The sequence below is a fragment of the Diceros bicornis genome, chromosome 34, assembly GCF_020826845.1.
Source record: "Diceros bicornis minor isolate mBicDic1 chromosome 34, mDicBic1.mat.cur, whole genome shotgun sequence".
Lineage (NCBI taxonomy): Eukaryota > Metazoa > Chordata > Mammalia > Perissodactyla > Rhinocerotidae > Diceros > Diceros bicornis.
This window is the reverse complement of record NC_080773.1, coordinates 37617572-37633979: the sequence shown is the minus strand read 5'-3', so window position 1 is coordinate 37633979 and position 16408 is coordinate 37617572. Positions and strand designations below refer to the sequence as shown.

The 16408-nt window shown below is 41.7% G+C and overlaps 1 protein-coding gene across 2 annotated transcripts in view; it reads right to left on the bottom strand.

The window, feature by feature from the left end:
- Positions 1–16408, bottom strand: part of LOC131397540 (zinc finger protein 211-like) — a 164498-nt gene that overhangs the window by 14629 nt on the left and 133461 nt on the right. The window contains exon 5 of one of the 2 annotated variants that reach the window (XM_058530607.1): positions 10911–14920. The exons of the other annotated variant lie outside the window; for it this stretch is intronic. Coding sequence (XP_058386590.1) covers positions 12612–14920 — 2309 coding nt within the window. The 3' untranslated portion in view covers positions 10911–12611. Of the gene's footprint in view, positions 1–10910; positions 14921–16408 lie in introns of those variants that run through there. 2 annotated transcript variants of the gene reach the window in all.

The following is a 16408-nucleotide window of genomic DNA, read 5'->3' as shown; positions in this document are numbered from 1 at the left end:
GATGTTAGCTCGAGGCTAACCTTCCTCAGCAAAAAGAGGAAGATTGGCAACAGACGTTAGCTCAGAGCCAATCTTCCTCACCAAAAAAAAAAAATGCTTTTTGTTTTTCCAAGTAGTTCCCACGGTTTATGTTATATTAAATAAATAATTTAATTTTTAAAAAAGTAAAACTTCTAACTAGCCAGCCCTGGTGGTCTAGTGGCTTAGTTTGGCATTCTCACTGCCACGGCTGGGTTTAGGGCCCAGGTTCTTTCCCCATCAGGGAACCACACCACCTGTCATACTGTGGTGGCTGCGTGTTGCTGTGATGCTGAAAGCTATGCCACCAGTGTTTCAAATACCAGCAGGGTCACCCATGGTGGACAGGTATCAGTGGAGCTGACAGACTAGGAAGAAAGACTTGGCCGCCCACTTCTGAAGAAAGTGGCCATGAAAACTCTATGAATAGCAGTGGAGCATTGTCTGATGTAGTGCTGGAAGATGAGAGATGGCGCAAAAAACACTGGGCGGTGTTCTTCTCTGCGGCACACAGGGTTTCTAGGAGTTGGAATCGACTCCCTGGTACTAAGAACAACAAAAAACTTCCATTAAGATTTTGGAAGAAAAAAATGACTCTTAATGAACCAAAAACTTAACTAGGAGAACAGAATATCTGGTATGGGGAATAACATACCCTAATAGCATTAGTAATTTTGCATTTCAGCATCATAAATCAGATTGGTTTAAAGAACATATAAAAAGAATTAATCAATTAGGGCAAGAAGAGGTTAGTAAAAAATCTCCCAGTACATTTGAAAATGAATCAAACTATTTCTGGGATAATCTATTACTTGAAAGTGTGCTCTCAGGGGCCGGCCTGGTGGCGCAGCGGTTAAGTGTGCGCACTCCACTTTGGCGGCCCGGAGTTGGCAGGTTCGGATCCCGGGTGTGCACCAACGCACCACTTGTTTAAGCCATGCTGTGGCAGCAGCCCATATAAAGTAGAGGAAGATGGGCACAGATGTTAGCTCAGGGCCAATCTTCCTCAGCAAAAAAAGAGGAGGATTGGCATCAGATGTTAGCTCAGGGCTGATCTCAACAAGCCCGTCCTGGACAGAGAGGACAGAATCAAGGAGACAAGAGGTCCCCTACATGGAGGTGAGCCTCACCCAGTGAGACCCGGAGCCTGAAGTTGTCTACCATCACCTCCTGGTACAGGGTCCTCTGGGCTGTGTCCAGCTGTCTCCACCCCTCTAGGGTAAAGATCACAAACATGTGAACAAGTCAAACTGAGGCATCATATTGACCTTTGGGTTGTTGGATGGGATCAGAGCCTGTCACTCAGTCACTGGTGCAGGTGCAGAAAGACCCAGCCCTGAATCACCAAGGGTCGAGCTCAGTTTTGGGTTCAAATGGGAGGCAGACAAAACCTCTGGACATAACGCAATTGTGACTGAGAGAAAGCCTCCCCTGGGGGAAGCCACTGGAGATGACGGACAATGGTGATCCTGTGAGCACTGTGGGGGCAGACAGTAAGTGCTCTGGGGTGTCAGAGGAAGAAGGGAAACAGTCATGATGATAATTCCAATAATGACAATAACAGCAGCAGCAGCTGAGCCTCCCTGGCCCTCACTGTGTGCCTGCCCCAGGCTGAGGGCCTCACGTTCTGAGGTAAAGGGATTACGGTCATGCAGCTGCTTAACTGGTCAACAACGCTTTGGTCAACGATGAACCGCATATATGACAGTGGTCCCATAAGATCATAATGGGGCTGAAAAATTCCTATCACCTAGTGACATCAGAGCTGTCACAGCATCATAGTGCACGCATTACTCATGTGTTTGTGGTGATGCTGGTGTGAACTTACTGAGTCATATGTGGTGATGCTGGTGTGAACTTACTGAGTCATATAAAAGTATAGCACATACAACTACGTACAGTACATAATACTTGATAAGGATAATAAACGACTATGTTACTGCCTAATGTATTTACTATATTATACTGCATATGGATATTTTAGAGAGTACTCTTTTTACTTATAAAAAAAGTTTTTATGTAATACATATATATTACATGCTGTAATACAGCATGCTGTGTTACACCAGCAGCGGCCTCATACATCTCATGTTTACTGCATCTTTTGGTTACATCATTTTCTCTTGTGCTTGATTTAATCTCATGTTGTTTTGTTCATCATAGCCCCTAAGCATACAAAACCCACTGCTAATGTTGACAGTAAGAGGCCACATTGAATTACTGAACTGGAAGCCAAATTAAAAGTAAGGACTATGACAATGGAAAACCAGTGATGGTTATTGCTCACCAGTCAGGCATGTCCCATTCCACCATAGTTATGATATTGAAGAATAAGAGCAGAGTGACGGAAACCTTTAAGGGATCTCCTTCATTGAAGGCAAGGAGACTAACAAAAATTCAAGAAGGGCCTATGTCAGACATGGAGAAACTTCTAATGACCTGGACTGAAGATCAGACACAGAAGCATACCTCTCTCAGCACCATGGCGATCTCAGCCAAAGCAAAATTTTGTTTGCAATGTTGAAAGTAAAGGCTGGACTCAACTACGATGTTGACTTTATGGCTACCTCTGGGTGGTTTAAATGATTCCAGAATCATTATTCACTACATAATGTGAAAGTGAGTGGTGAGTCTGTGAGTACTGATGTGAAGGCAGCTGAAGAACTTTTGGAAACTCTAGATGAGCTGATTGTGGAGGAAAATTACACGCCAGAGCAAATATTCAATATGGATGAAAGCTCCCTATTCTGGAAATGGATGCCTGAAAGGAATTTAATCCATAAGAAGGCCAACTCAATGCCAGGTCTCAAGACTTCTAAGGACAGGATAACAGTCATGCGTGGGGGCAATGTTGCAGGCTTCAAATGAAACTCTCTGTACAGTGAGAACCCCAGGGCCTTCAAGCCTATCAATAAGCACACGCTGCCAGCGTATGACAGGAGCAATAAGAAGTCACGGCTGACCCAGCTCCTCTTCCAAGATGCCCTCTTGAGTGGTTATGCCAGCGAAACGGAGAAGTACTGTTTGGAGAATGACATACCTTTCAAGATTTTGCTTATTGTGGATGATGATCTCAGACACTCTCCTTTTACTGGTGATTTTCATCCCAATATCAAAGTGGTGTTTCTCCCTCCAAATGCCACCTCTTTGATCCAACCAATGTACCGAGGAGTTACAGCTTCTTTTAAGGCCTACTACCCGAGGAGGACCCTTAGCCCAGGCCACTGCTGCAACTGAGGAGGACACTGAGAAGACACTGATGCAATTCTGGAAGGATTACATCTATGACTCCATCAAGAACCTTCCTTGGGTTTGGTGTGATGTCACCAAGGAGTGTACGAACAGCATCTGAAAGAAGACACTCAAGAGGTTCATTCATGACTTCAAAGGATTTCCAAGGATGAGGAGGTTGCAAAAATCAACAAGGCTCTGGCTGACATCACAAACAACTTGAACGTGGGTGTGGATGAGAATGACATTGAGCAGCTCCTAGAGGTGGTTCTTGAGAAATTGACGAGGTGGTGTTGGAATGTGAACAGGAACACAGACCTGAAGAAGAGGCAAAGAAAAGGAAACTGCAGAAGAAAAAGCCCAAGAACATTCACAGTGAAGCATTTAGCAGAAGCTTTTGCAGGTCTCAACAAGTACCTTAAAAAGTTGGAACACATGGACCCCAACATTGAAAAGTTTTCATTAATAGAAAGGAATGTGCATGGTGCATTATCTGCTTACAAGCAAATCTATGATTAAAAAAACAAGAAAACAAAACAGAACCAAGCAAACCACTGTGGACATATTTCTGAAAAGAATGACAGCTCCTCAACCAGAGCCTCAGACAGGTCCTTCAGGAGGTATTCCAGAAGAAGGCATTGTTATCATAGCAGATGACAGCTCCATGTGTGTTTTATTGCCCCTGAAGACCTTCCAGTGGGTCAAGATGTGGAGCAAGTGATATTGACGATCCTGACCTTGTGTAGGCCAAGGCTAATGTGTGTGTGTCTTAGTTTTTAACAAAAAAGTTTAAAAAACATTTAAGAATTTTAAAAATAGAAAAAAGCTTGTAGAATAAGTATATAAAGAAAGAATTTTTTTTTTGCTGAGGAAGATTCACCCTGAGATAACATACATGCCAATCTTCCTTTATTTTTTAGAATGTGGGCTGCCAGCACAGCATGGCCACTAACAGAGTGGTGTAGGTCTGCGCCCAGGAACTGAACCTGGGCCACCAAAGCAGAGCACACTGAATGTAACCACTAGGCTACCAGGGCTTGCCCAAGAAAATCTTTTTGTACAGCTGTACAATGTGTTTGTTTTAAGCTAAGTGTTATTACAAGAATCAAAAAGTTAAAAAAATTAACAAGTCTATAAAGTAAAAGTTACACTAAGCTAAGTTTACTTTATTATTGAAGAAAGGAAAATATATTTTTTTACAAATTTAGTGTAGCCTAAGTGTACAGTGTTTATAAGATCTACAGTAGTGTACAGCAACGTCCTAGGCCTTCACATGCACTCGCCACTCACTCGACTCACCCAGAGCAACTTCCAGTCCTGCAATCTCCATTAGTTGTACATGCCTGATACAGATCTACCATTTTTTATCTTTTATACTGTATTTTTACTGTACCTTTTCCATGTTTAGACACACAAATACTTATCATTGTGTTACAATTGCCTACAGTGTTCAGTACAGTAACATGCTGTACAGGTTTGTAGCGTAGGAGCAATAGGCTATACCATAGAGCCTTGGTGTGTAGTAGGCTAGACCATCTAGGTTTGTGTAAGTACACTCTATGATGTTCGCATAATGATGAAATCACCTAGTGATGTGTTTCTCAGAACATAGCCCTGTTGTTAAGTGATGCATGACTATAAATGTTCCCAGCTCTAGAGCCGGACTTGCAGGTTTGAATCCAGCCTCTTGACTCTGGCACTTATCTGTTGTGTGACCTTGAGGAACCCACTTCATCTTTCTGATCTTGGATTTCCCCAGCAATATCATAATAGTTCCCACTTTCTCAGGTTGTGAGAATTAAAGACAAAATGCTCATAAAGCAAACTCTGGAATCCTGGCACCAGTAAGTACTCCAGTGTGTTTTATTTTTATGGATCCTCATAGAGGCCAAAATAAGCACCATCATCACCTTGTCACTGTCAGTGAACTGAGGCTCAGGGAGCTCTACTGAGTCACCAGATTCCCGGGTGGAAAACCCACACTAAGACCTCAGTGCCACGCAGCCCGCGTCACCCTGCAGGTGGGTGAGTGGGTTTTGAGAAGCCCCATGTTTCTCAAATGCACCTGGGGCAGAGGAGCCTGACGGGTGTTGGGGGCAGCAAGGTGTGCCTGGCCCAGGAATGTCACTGCAGGCACAGGCTGGAGTCACCCAGGCCTAAGGAGGCCATGGGTGCAGCTGCTGCACAGCAAATGGACGCTTGAGCTCTTGACCTCCTCCAATACCTCAGGGGCAGAGCACACCTTATACCCATTTTACATAGGAGGAAACTGAGGCCCAGAGAGAGAGGCAGACCATTTGCCTGTGAATCCTGGCGATATCTGGGGATCCAGGATTCAGACCCATGGTTTGGGGGAGTCTGATCATTGCCCTATCTCCCTCCTCGCCAGGCTTTGGAACTCAAAATACAACCTGTCAGGGCCGGCCCCATGGCATAGCGGTTAAGTACATGTGCTCCGCTGCTGGCAGCCTGGGTTCGGGTCCCGGGCACGCACTGATGCACCGCTTGTCAGGGTATGCTGTGGCAGCGTCCCATATAAAGTAGAAAAAGGTGGGCACGGATGTTAGCCCAGGTCCAGTCTTCCTCAGCAAAAAGAGGAGGATTGGCATGGATGTTAGCTCAGAGCTGATCTTCCTCACAGAAAAAAAAAAAAAAAAAGACCTGTCCATTCTGATGCCACCTGGCCCCCCCAAAAGTCCTGCTCCAACCCACCAACCCCCATGACGATAGACCAGGAAACACTACAAAGAAAGGCTTTATTGTATCATTAAATGTCTAGAATTTAGAAAATGATGGAGAATATGTAGTAATGAAGATTAAAATTAAAAGTGTATGCTGTATGTGTCCATTACATTGTTCATAGCATTAAAAAACTGAAAAAAAATTAGAACACATTCTTCCAGTATTAAAAACAATTATTCCAGGGCCGGCCCCGTGGCTTGGTGGTTGGGTGCGTGCGCTCCGCTGCTGGTGGCCCGGGTTCGGATCCCGGGCGCGCACCGACGCACCGCTTCTCCGGCTATGCTGGGGCCGCGTCCCGCATGCAGCAGCTGGAGGGATGTGCAACTACGACATGTAACTATCTGCTGGGGCTTTGGGGGGAAAATAAATAAATAAATAAAATCTTAAGAAAAAAACCCACAATTATTCCATAAAGCAAAAAAGTCACAAAATGAGTGACAGTCCAACACACATCTTTGTTGTTTCACTGTCCTTTTGTTAAAGAAAAGGAAAATAGCCAAAATTCATAGAATAGGCAGAAGATACAGACATTTTACCAAAGATATAGAGTAGCAAATACACATCTGAAAAAATGTTCATCAGAAATCCTTAGGGAAATGCAATTAAAACAACAGTGAGGGCCCGGCCCCGTGGCGTGGTGGTTAAGTGCGTGCGCTCCGCTGCTGGCGGCCCAGGTTTGGACCCCGGGCGTGCACCAATGCACCACTTGTCAGGCCATGCTGTAGTGGTGTCCCATATAAAGTAGAGGAAGATGGGCACAGATGTTAGCCCAGGGCCAGTCTCCCTCAGCAAAAAAAAAACAAAAAAAAAAAACAGAAAAAAGGATTGGCATGGATGTTAGCTCAGGGCTGATCTTCCTCATAAAAAAAAAACAAAAAAAAAAGTGACATAGCACAACAAATTTATTAAAAGGGTTAAAATTAAGAATAACTGGGGCCAGCCCTGTGGCCTAGTGGTTAAGTTTGGTGTGCTCCACTTCAGCAACCCAGGTTCAGATCCTGGGTGCAGACCTACACCACTCATCAGTGGCCATGCTGTAGTGGCGACCCACATAAAAAATAGAGGAAGACTGGCTCAGATGTTAGCTCAGGCAAATCTTCCTCCCCGCCCCCCTCCCCCAAAAAAGGAAAAAGAACAATTGACCAAGCCAAGTATTAACTAGGATGTGGAGGAAATGGAACCTTCATACACTGCAGGGAAGAATGCAAAAAGGTATATTTAGATCACAATTTGCTAGTTTCTTTAACTTAAACATTCACCTAACCTACGACTCAGACTTTGCATTCTGACTTATTGGTCAAAGATAAATGAAACATATCCATTAAGGAATTATACACAAATGTTTGTACCAGCTTTATTTTCATTAATAAAAAATTACAAATACCTTAAATGTCCATAAACAAATGAATGGATAAACTAATAGTGGTATATTCAAAGATAGTTCTCAGCCCCCACCCTGGAAAAAAAGGATGAGCTACTCACATATCATTGATGAATCTCCAAGTATTTATGCAACATAAAAGAAAAAAAAGCAAACGCTTTGATTTGCATCATATAAATTATAGAAAATGTAAATTTAGCTATTATAATGGAAAGTAAATCAAGGGTTACTTGGAGAGCTGTGAAAGGCAGGGAAAGAGAGATTATAAAAGAAGATGAGGTAAGGGCCAGCCCAGTGGCACAGTGGTTAAGTTTGCACGCTCCGCTTCTGGCAGCCCGGGGTTCACAGGTTCAGATCCTGGCATGGACTGATGCACTGCTTGTCAAGCCATGCTGTGGCGGCGTCCCATATAAAGTAGAGGAAGATGGGCACGGATGTTAGCCCAGGGCCAATCTTCCTCAACAAAAAGAGGATTGGCAATGGATGTTAGCTCAGGGCTAATCCTCTAACCCTAAACTCATTAGAAAGAACCTTCCAAGAGGGTTTTTCTTTCTCTGCTTAAAGAAATATGCTAAATAAGGCAGAGGCAGATGTACATATTATCTTTGCCAGGAATTATTTTGCAAAAATAGTTTAGATCATTTTGTTTCATGCAGCTGCATTTAACGCGAGGGAGTCCTATATCAGAGATCTCCATTCAGAGACATATATACACATAAACATACACGTACACACACACACACACACACAGTATTGTGGGTGCTGTTTTGTGTATACCTATTGTTTGCTCAGTTTTGTCATAAGGGACAGTCACATACTATAGGACTCAGAAATGATAAAAGTTTCCCATGTGATTTGGTGTGATATTAGCTCGGGGAAGTTTTAAACTTAGTAATTGTTGATGGTCCCGCTTGTTATTTTACTACTAATCAGTACAACACGAGACAAGAGAGTGGGAGTTAGTTGCTTTAGAAAATGCATGCTCTTGATTTTGTCCATAAGGTGCAAAGGTTGAAATGAAACAACATATGCATAATAAAGACTGAGATACATTTTTCTAGGCTTCCTTTGATCATCCTAACCCTTCCACTTGCCAAATGTAATAGAAGGCTATGCCTTCCTATATTAATAGATGGGTGTGATCCAGCGACTTTTCTAAAGTCACAAAGCCAAGTCCACAAGAGGTGGGCATGAAAATAAAATAGCTAACAAGAATGACAATACATTAATTATTTAAGATTAATAATGACATGGCTCTTGATAAGCCAGTTGAACACGGAAGAGAAAATTAACCCATCCATTAAGAATTGAGAATCCATATACATGATAGTCAAATGTAATCTAAAAAGGAATATGCATTTTGGGTTTTTATCAGTTATAAAGATAATATAAAAATGAAGATAATGATAATGTTGATGACATTTGTTGAATATTTAACTCTGTGCTAAAATCTGTTAAGTATTTCATAATCTCGTTTTTATCCTAACAACAGATCAATGAGGTAGTTGCCATAGTTACCTCTGTTTAACCAATGAGGAAACTAGGGCTCAGATTAAATTGAGCATTTTTTCCCACATGCTCTGTCTCAAATCTGTGGTACTTTCAGAGAAAATATGACCCCCAAATTAATACTAAGAGCTTTGATATAGAAATAACCTTTCATAAGGTACTTAATTTCCATATTGCTCTAAAATTAAACAATTGATATTTTAAAATCTTAGTCATCATGCATCATAAAGTCTGAATATCCTTCTTAGACATCACAGTTCTAATCAAAACTCTGATTTTCTTATGTTATAAATTCACCTTGCTTAACTTCTCTGTGGATGCAAAGCTATCAAAGAACTGAAAGAAGGAAAGTATCACTAAATTTCATTCGAATTAGTCATGTAAGGAAAAAAAGGCAAAGGCTTCTGAGAAAAATCTTTAATCCTTTGGAGAAGCAAAGGGATGCTGTGTTTGAGAAGCAAAGGTAAAGCCAACTTGAGAGAAGAAAAAAGAAGAGGAAAGACTGAAAATGCTGAACTTTAAAAATTCTAAAGAAAAGGGGAAAACAACTCCACCACAAAATCATATGGTTCAATTATAAAACCCGGAATATAAAAAAGGCTCAAACTGCTCTCTTTTTTCTTTTGCTCTCCAAATCTGTTTCTACTTTGTTAGAATGAGATCCATTCATGTTTAAACTATTCTAAGGAAAAATTTCAAATCATTTCTGGTAAATAACTAACAATAAACTAAAATAACAAATACAAAAAAAAGCAAGACATTTAGATTTAGCATGAAAAAAGTGAGGTAAAAGAGAAATCAGTAAAATCTTTTTCCCTCAAAATAGATTTGATCAAGTATTATTTTTAGAATAAGTATCTTTTATTAATTCATCACTAAATATTTATTAAATTCACATAACGTGATAAGCCAGTGGTTCATTCTCTAGCCCCGTCTCCCTCGGAATCACCTTCAGGGCATTTTCTAATTTCTTAAGAGCTCTGACTTCAGTTTCTTTCTTTTTCCTTTTCTTTTTTTTTTCCCCCTTTCTTTCTTTTTGTGAGGATGATTAGCCCTGAGCTAACATCCGTTGCCAATCCTCCTCTTTTTGCTGAGGAAGATTGGCATGGGCTAATAGTTGTGCCCTTCTTACTCTACTCTATATGTGGGACGCCTTCCCTCAGCATGGCTTGATAAGCGGTGCATAGGTCCGTGCCTGGGATCAGAACCTGTGAACCCCCAGCCACCAAAGCGGAGAGCACGAACTTAACCACTATGCCACTGGGCCGGGCCCCTGACTTCAGTTTCTGATTTGATCCCTTTATCTTCAATTCAATCCATCTCCATCAAGGATTACTCTTGTAATGAGGCACAAACACTGATGAGAGGAGAAAGTTCCCCAGATATGTTAGGATGGAAAAGAAATTGAGTCTCCCTGTGAAGAGAGTATGATGAGGATTCAAAATGATTATTGCAAGAGAACCTGTCCTAAAAGATCCCATTCTAATAGGAGACACAGGGATGTATCCAAATAATAAGTTTACAATGTGTGAAGTGCCATAACAGAGGTACACCAGCAACAAAAATAGGAAACAATCATCTCTATTTAGGAAGAAACCGTCACATAGGTGATAATGCTTCAGATGGCTCTTAAGTAACGTGACCATACGGCCCTGTTGACACCTATTTTCAGATTTCCTGATTGGTTAGCTCCCTTTTTCTTCTCAAGTGTCCCAATTTGGGTGATAAATTGTATGATCATCCCAATCTTAAAAGGTACGGAGGAGTTTGCCTCCTGAGTGAGGAGAGAGAGAGGCAGCATCAAGGTACCAGCCTGTGCAGAGATTCATTAGCATGAACTAGCACAGGGACCACAAAAGTTTATTGTGTTGGGGTGCAAACTGCAAGGAGTAAGAAGTGAGATATGAAATAAGAGACATAAGCAGGATCAGATTATGGTTGTATTTTCCAACACAGTTGCACAATAATCTGCTTGGAGGAGTGAAATAAAAAGTGATCGTTTTTCAAAAAAAAAAATAAAAAAAAAATAAAAAAAAAAACATGATGAGGTAAATATACCATGACAGATATTGTCAGTATCACGACTATGGTGGTGGTTTCACTTTCATACCTGTCAAAACTTATCATATACTACACTTTAAATATGTACAGTTTATTACATGTAAATTATACCTTAATAAAGTTCTTAAAAATGGATCAAGACAAAAAATCTACATGTCCCAACTCTTTTTGTAAAATAGGTTTCACAACCCTTTATTCACTGAACCTTCTCATTCGCTCTCGGGGTCAGCCTTCCCTCAGTGACAGCAAACACAGTGATCAACGGACTTTCCACCCAAGTCAACAGGAATGCTGCCTGAATCACAAGAGATTACATTCGTGGACTATGGATCCCCATTTTCTCTATCTTTGTTTTCCTGCCTACGCAGAAAAAGGCCTTGAAGTGAACATCACTGAGAGGCTACAGAAATCCACAAAATCTTTTGATTATTTTCAATGACGATGACTTCAGCTACACAAGATAGACATGCCTGGAGGTCCTAACATTTGTGTACAAACTGATCCTGTAGAGTCACTGTCACAGCAACATTTCTGGATGCACTTTTAAAAGAGGCACATTCCACCTAGTTGGCTGCAGTCTCCTCCACTCCCTATTATGCCAGTGTTTCTCTACCAATTCTCGTTTCCCCTGGACCCAGGGGTCTTAACAACCAGTGACCATCACCCACTGAACAGTGGACATGAGGGTACATGCTTCTTTCCATCACCTGGGGGAGAGATTCCTCTCAACAGTGCTGACATCCCCTGTGATATTGCCTGCAAGGGTGATAAAGGGAAAAAAATCCACGCTATTCCCAGAAGCACTTGAGGTTGTCACACCTGCTGCCTCCTCATGGTGATCTCTGAGTCTCCTAAAACTCATGGAATCCAGGCTTCAAATGAAAACCTGCAAGTTCTGCAGTCTTTCCTAGGCAGCTGTGGGCAGCAATGCCTATTTGGCAAAAACTGGTGAGCTAATTTCTGCCACCCTGAGGCACAGAAAATTTGAGACTCCCATAAACGTTGTTCATCCCTTCAAGCTTGTGAGCCCAAATCTGTTTATAAACTACCCCCCACAGTAAATAGAACACCAAAGATTAAAGAGGACTTAAACAGTAAGGCCTTCATTATTGTACAAGCCAAAGTGATGTGGGCCTAGTAATTCTCGAGCTGGTGACTTGGAAGCTGGAAAAATTTGTCACAATTATCTTGGGAGACCATATTGCTGAAAACGGCAGTCCTTCTTTGCAAGCTGCCATCTGAACTCATATGATGTTCTCTAGGCTAACATTGGGCTAGGCCCATGCCCAAACTACTCAGGGAGATGGAAATGTGGACCCTCTAAGAACTTGTTACTCCTAATTTCCTCCAACAGATGAAGGAACAGAGGTCAGCTTCCCTGAGCACACTGAGGTAGTGACTGATGCACACTGTGGGGACCTACAAGGTGGTAGAGGTAAACTCCCTTTCGCCATGGAAACTGGCAGTAACATTAATCTGGCAAGAGCCCTGGGCAAGTTAGAAAGTCCAACAAGCCACACAGGCTTCCCATATAACGAAACTTACAGGGAATCTCCCTGCTATTGGTGTTTGAATATATGACATTCAATTCAGACAAACGGCACCTCACAGTTTCCTCCACTGTCATTACACCAAACAAGAAAATTGTACATTTCCTACACATCTAAGGCTATTCTCCAGTGTGAACTCTCCGATGCTGAGAGAGGTTAGATTTTCGACTAAAAGATTTCCCACATTCACTGCAGTCATAAGGTCTTTCTCCTGTATGAACTCTCTGATGATAATGGAGCGTGGAACGAGAAGTAAAAGATTTCCCACATTCACTGCACTCATAAGGCCTTTCTCCTGTGTGAACTCTCCTGTGAATAATGAGGTGAATTCTTTGGGTAAAGGATTTCCCACATTCACTACACCCATGGGGCCTTTCTCCTGTGTGAATTCTACGATGTCGAATAAGAATTGAGCTATTGGTAAAAGATTTCCCACATTCACCGCACTTATAAGGCCTTTCTCCAGTGTGAACTCTCTGATGATAACCAAGGGCAGAGATGGAAGTAAAAGATTTCCCACATATGCTACACTCATAAGGCCTTTCTCCAGTGTGAACTCTCCGGTGTTTAGAGAGGTACGAATTCTGGCTAAAGGATCTCCCACAATCACTACATTCATAAGGCTTTTCTGCAGTGTGAACTCTCTGGTGTTGATTCAACTGAGAACTATCCCTAAAAGATTTCCCACATTCACTACAGTCAAAAGGCTTTTCTCCTGTGTGAACTCTCTGATGACAACGGAGGGCAGAGCTAGAGGGAAAAGACTTCTCACATTCACTGCATTCGTAAGGCCTATCTCCAATGTGAACTTTCTGATGATAACGAAGGCCAGAGCCAGAGGCAAAAGATTTCCCACAATCACTACATTCATAAGGCCTTTCCCCTGTGTGAACTCTCTGGTGTATATTGAGATGATTTCTTTGGGTAAAGGATTTCCCACATTCACTGCACTCATAAGGCCTTTCTCCAGTGTGAACTCTACGGTGTCGAATCAGTATCGGTCTATTAGTAAAAGATTTCCCACATTCACTGCACTCATAAGGTTTTTCTCCAGTGTGAACTCTCTGATGGTAACAGAGTGCAGAGCCAGAGGTAAAAGACTTTCCACATTCACAACATTCATAAGGCCTCTCTCCAGTGTGAACTCTCTGGTGTTGAGAGAGGTAAGATTTGTGGCTAAAGGATTTCCCACATTCACTGCATTCATAAGGCCTTTCTCCTGTGTGAACTCTTTGGTGTATAATGAGATGATTTATTTGGGTAAAAGATTTCCCACAATCACCACATTCATATGGTCTTTCACCTGTGTGAATTCTCTGATGATAACGAAGGCCAGAGCTAGAAGTAAAAGATTTCCCACATTCACTACATTTATAAGGCTTTTCTCCAGTGTGAACTCTCTGATGATAACGAAAGGCAGAGGTAGAAGTAAAAGATTTTCCACATTCACTACATTCATAAGGCCTTTCTCCTTTGTGAACCCTCCAGTGTTCAACGAGGTCAGATTTTTTTCTAAAGGACTTCCCACATTCAGTGCACTCATAACTCACTTCTCCAGTGTGAACCGTCTGTTGTTGAATAAGGATGGAGCTATGGCTACAAGATTGTGCACATTCACTACACACATAACAATTTTCTTCACTGTGACTTCTCTGAGGATAAATGAGAACAAATTTTTGGCTAAAGGATTTCCGACACTTGCTGCACTTGTACTGCCTTGCCCCAGTATGAATTCTTCGATGCTGACTGAGGGTTGAGGTTTGCCTAAAAGATCTGCCACATTCCCCACACAACTGAAGACTTTTTCCACTGTGGACTCCCTGGTGAACAACAGATGAAGATTTATACCTGAATGCTTTCCCACATTCAGGGCACACAAAACATTGGCTTTCAGTATGGACACCCTGGTCCTGAACAAGTGTGTGTTTCGGGCTGAAGGCTTTCTTGCATTCTCCGCAGGTGTAATGACTTTTTCTGCTTTTGAAAGTCACCCCACACTTGGAGATTTTGTTTGGCTTCTCCCTGGTGTGAGTGGCTCGTTGCTGGAGATGTCCTGACAAGGCCAGGGAGTCCTTCTCAACTTCCCCCCAGGGAAAGGGCTTCTCTGACACATGGAATCTGCAGCTCTTCACAAAGGAGGCCCTGTCCACACTGCTTCTGAAGGATTTCTCTCCCATGTGCTGCTCCTGGTGCTGTTGAAAGTCTGCACTGAAATAAAATCGTTTCACACATGGCCCACACCTGAACGATTTCAGGCTGTATTGTATTCCCTGCTGCTCAGCCAAGTGGAAAATGTCTCTCAAGACTGGACCAGAGGGGTGGGTCTTTTGTGAAGATGGAGCTGCCTTGGGAGTCTTGGCCTGTGTGACTCCTACAGAAATGCTCTGTTCAAAAGATGCTCCCACATCCTCTGCTCCACTCCAGCAACCTGAATGCAAAGAAACCCTGATGAAGTATATGTTAACATTATTGGAAGGAGGCAACACAACTACAAACATGCAAGTAAATCCCAAAAAAGAGCAGAGGTAACTATACTGATGTCAGACAAAATAAACTTTAAGTAAAAAATTGTTACAAGAGCCGAAGAAAGTCATTGTACAATGATAAAGCAGTCAATTCATCAAGAGAATATAACAAATATAAGTATATATGCACCCAATATTGGAGCACCTGAACATATTAAGCAAATACTAACAGATCTGAAGGCAGAAACATTCAGCAATGCAAGAGTAGTAGGCTTCATACAGAAGTAGACTTCAAACAGAAGTAGACTTCAACACCTTACTTTCAACAATGGACAGATCACCCAGACAGAAAATCAATAAGAGAATGTCAATCTTGAACTGCACTTAAGACCAAAGGGACCTAAACAGACATACACAGAAGGTGCCATCCAATTGCAGCAGAATACATATTCTTCTCAAGTGCACATGGAACATTTTTCAGGATAGATCATCTATGTTAGGTGACAAAACAAGTCTTAACAAATTTAAGAAGACTGAAATCAAATCAAGTATCTTTTCCAACCACAATGGTATGAAACTAGAAATCATTAACAGGAGGAAAGCTGAAAAATTCACAAATATGTGGAATTTAAACACCACACTTCTGAACAATGAGTCAAAGAAGAAATAAAAAATATATTCAGACAAATGAAAATGGAAACAACATACCAAAACTAATGGGAAGAGCAAAGGCAGTTATAAAAGGGAATTTTATAGTGATAAATGCCCAGATGAAGAAAACAGAAAGATCTCAAACAATCTAACTTTATAACTCAGGCACAAGAAACAGAACAAACTAAGGTCAAAGTTAGCGGAAGGAAGCAAATAAAGATCAGAGCAGGAATAAATGAAATGGAGACTAGAAAAACAATAGAAAAGATCAATGAAACTAACAGTTGGTTTCTTGAAAAGATAAACAAATTGACAAACCTTTAGCTAGACTAAGAAAAAAAGAGAAGACAAAAAAAAATCAGAAACGAAAGAGGAGATATCACAACTGATAGTGCAGGAATACAGTCAATCAGAAGAGACTACTATGAACAATTAGATGACAACAAATTGGATAACCTAGAAGAAATGGATAAATTCCTAGAAAACATACAACTTACCAAAACTAAATCATAAAGAAATAGAAAATCTGAATAGACCTGTAACTGGTAAGGAGATTGAATCAATAATCTCCCAAAAAAGAAAAGCTCAGGACCAGTCAGAAGCACTGGGAATTCTGGCAAATATTTCAAGAATTATTTATCCTTCTCAAAGTCTTCCAGGGGCTGGCCTGGTGGCACAGCAGTTAAGTGAGCGTGCTCCGCTGCAGCGGCCTGGGGTTCGCAGGTTTGGTCCCGGGCATGCACCGACGCATGGCCTGTCAAGCCATGCTGTGGCGATGTCCCATATAAAGTAGAGGAAGA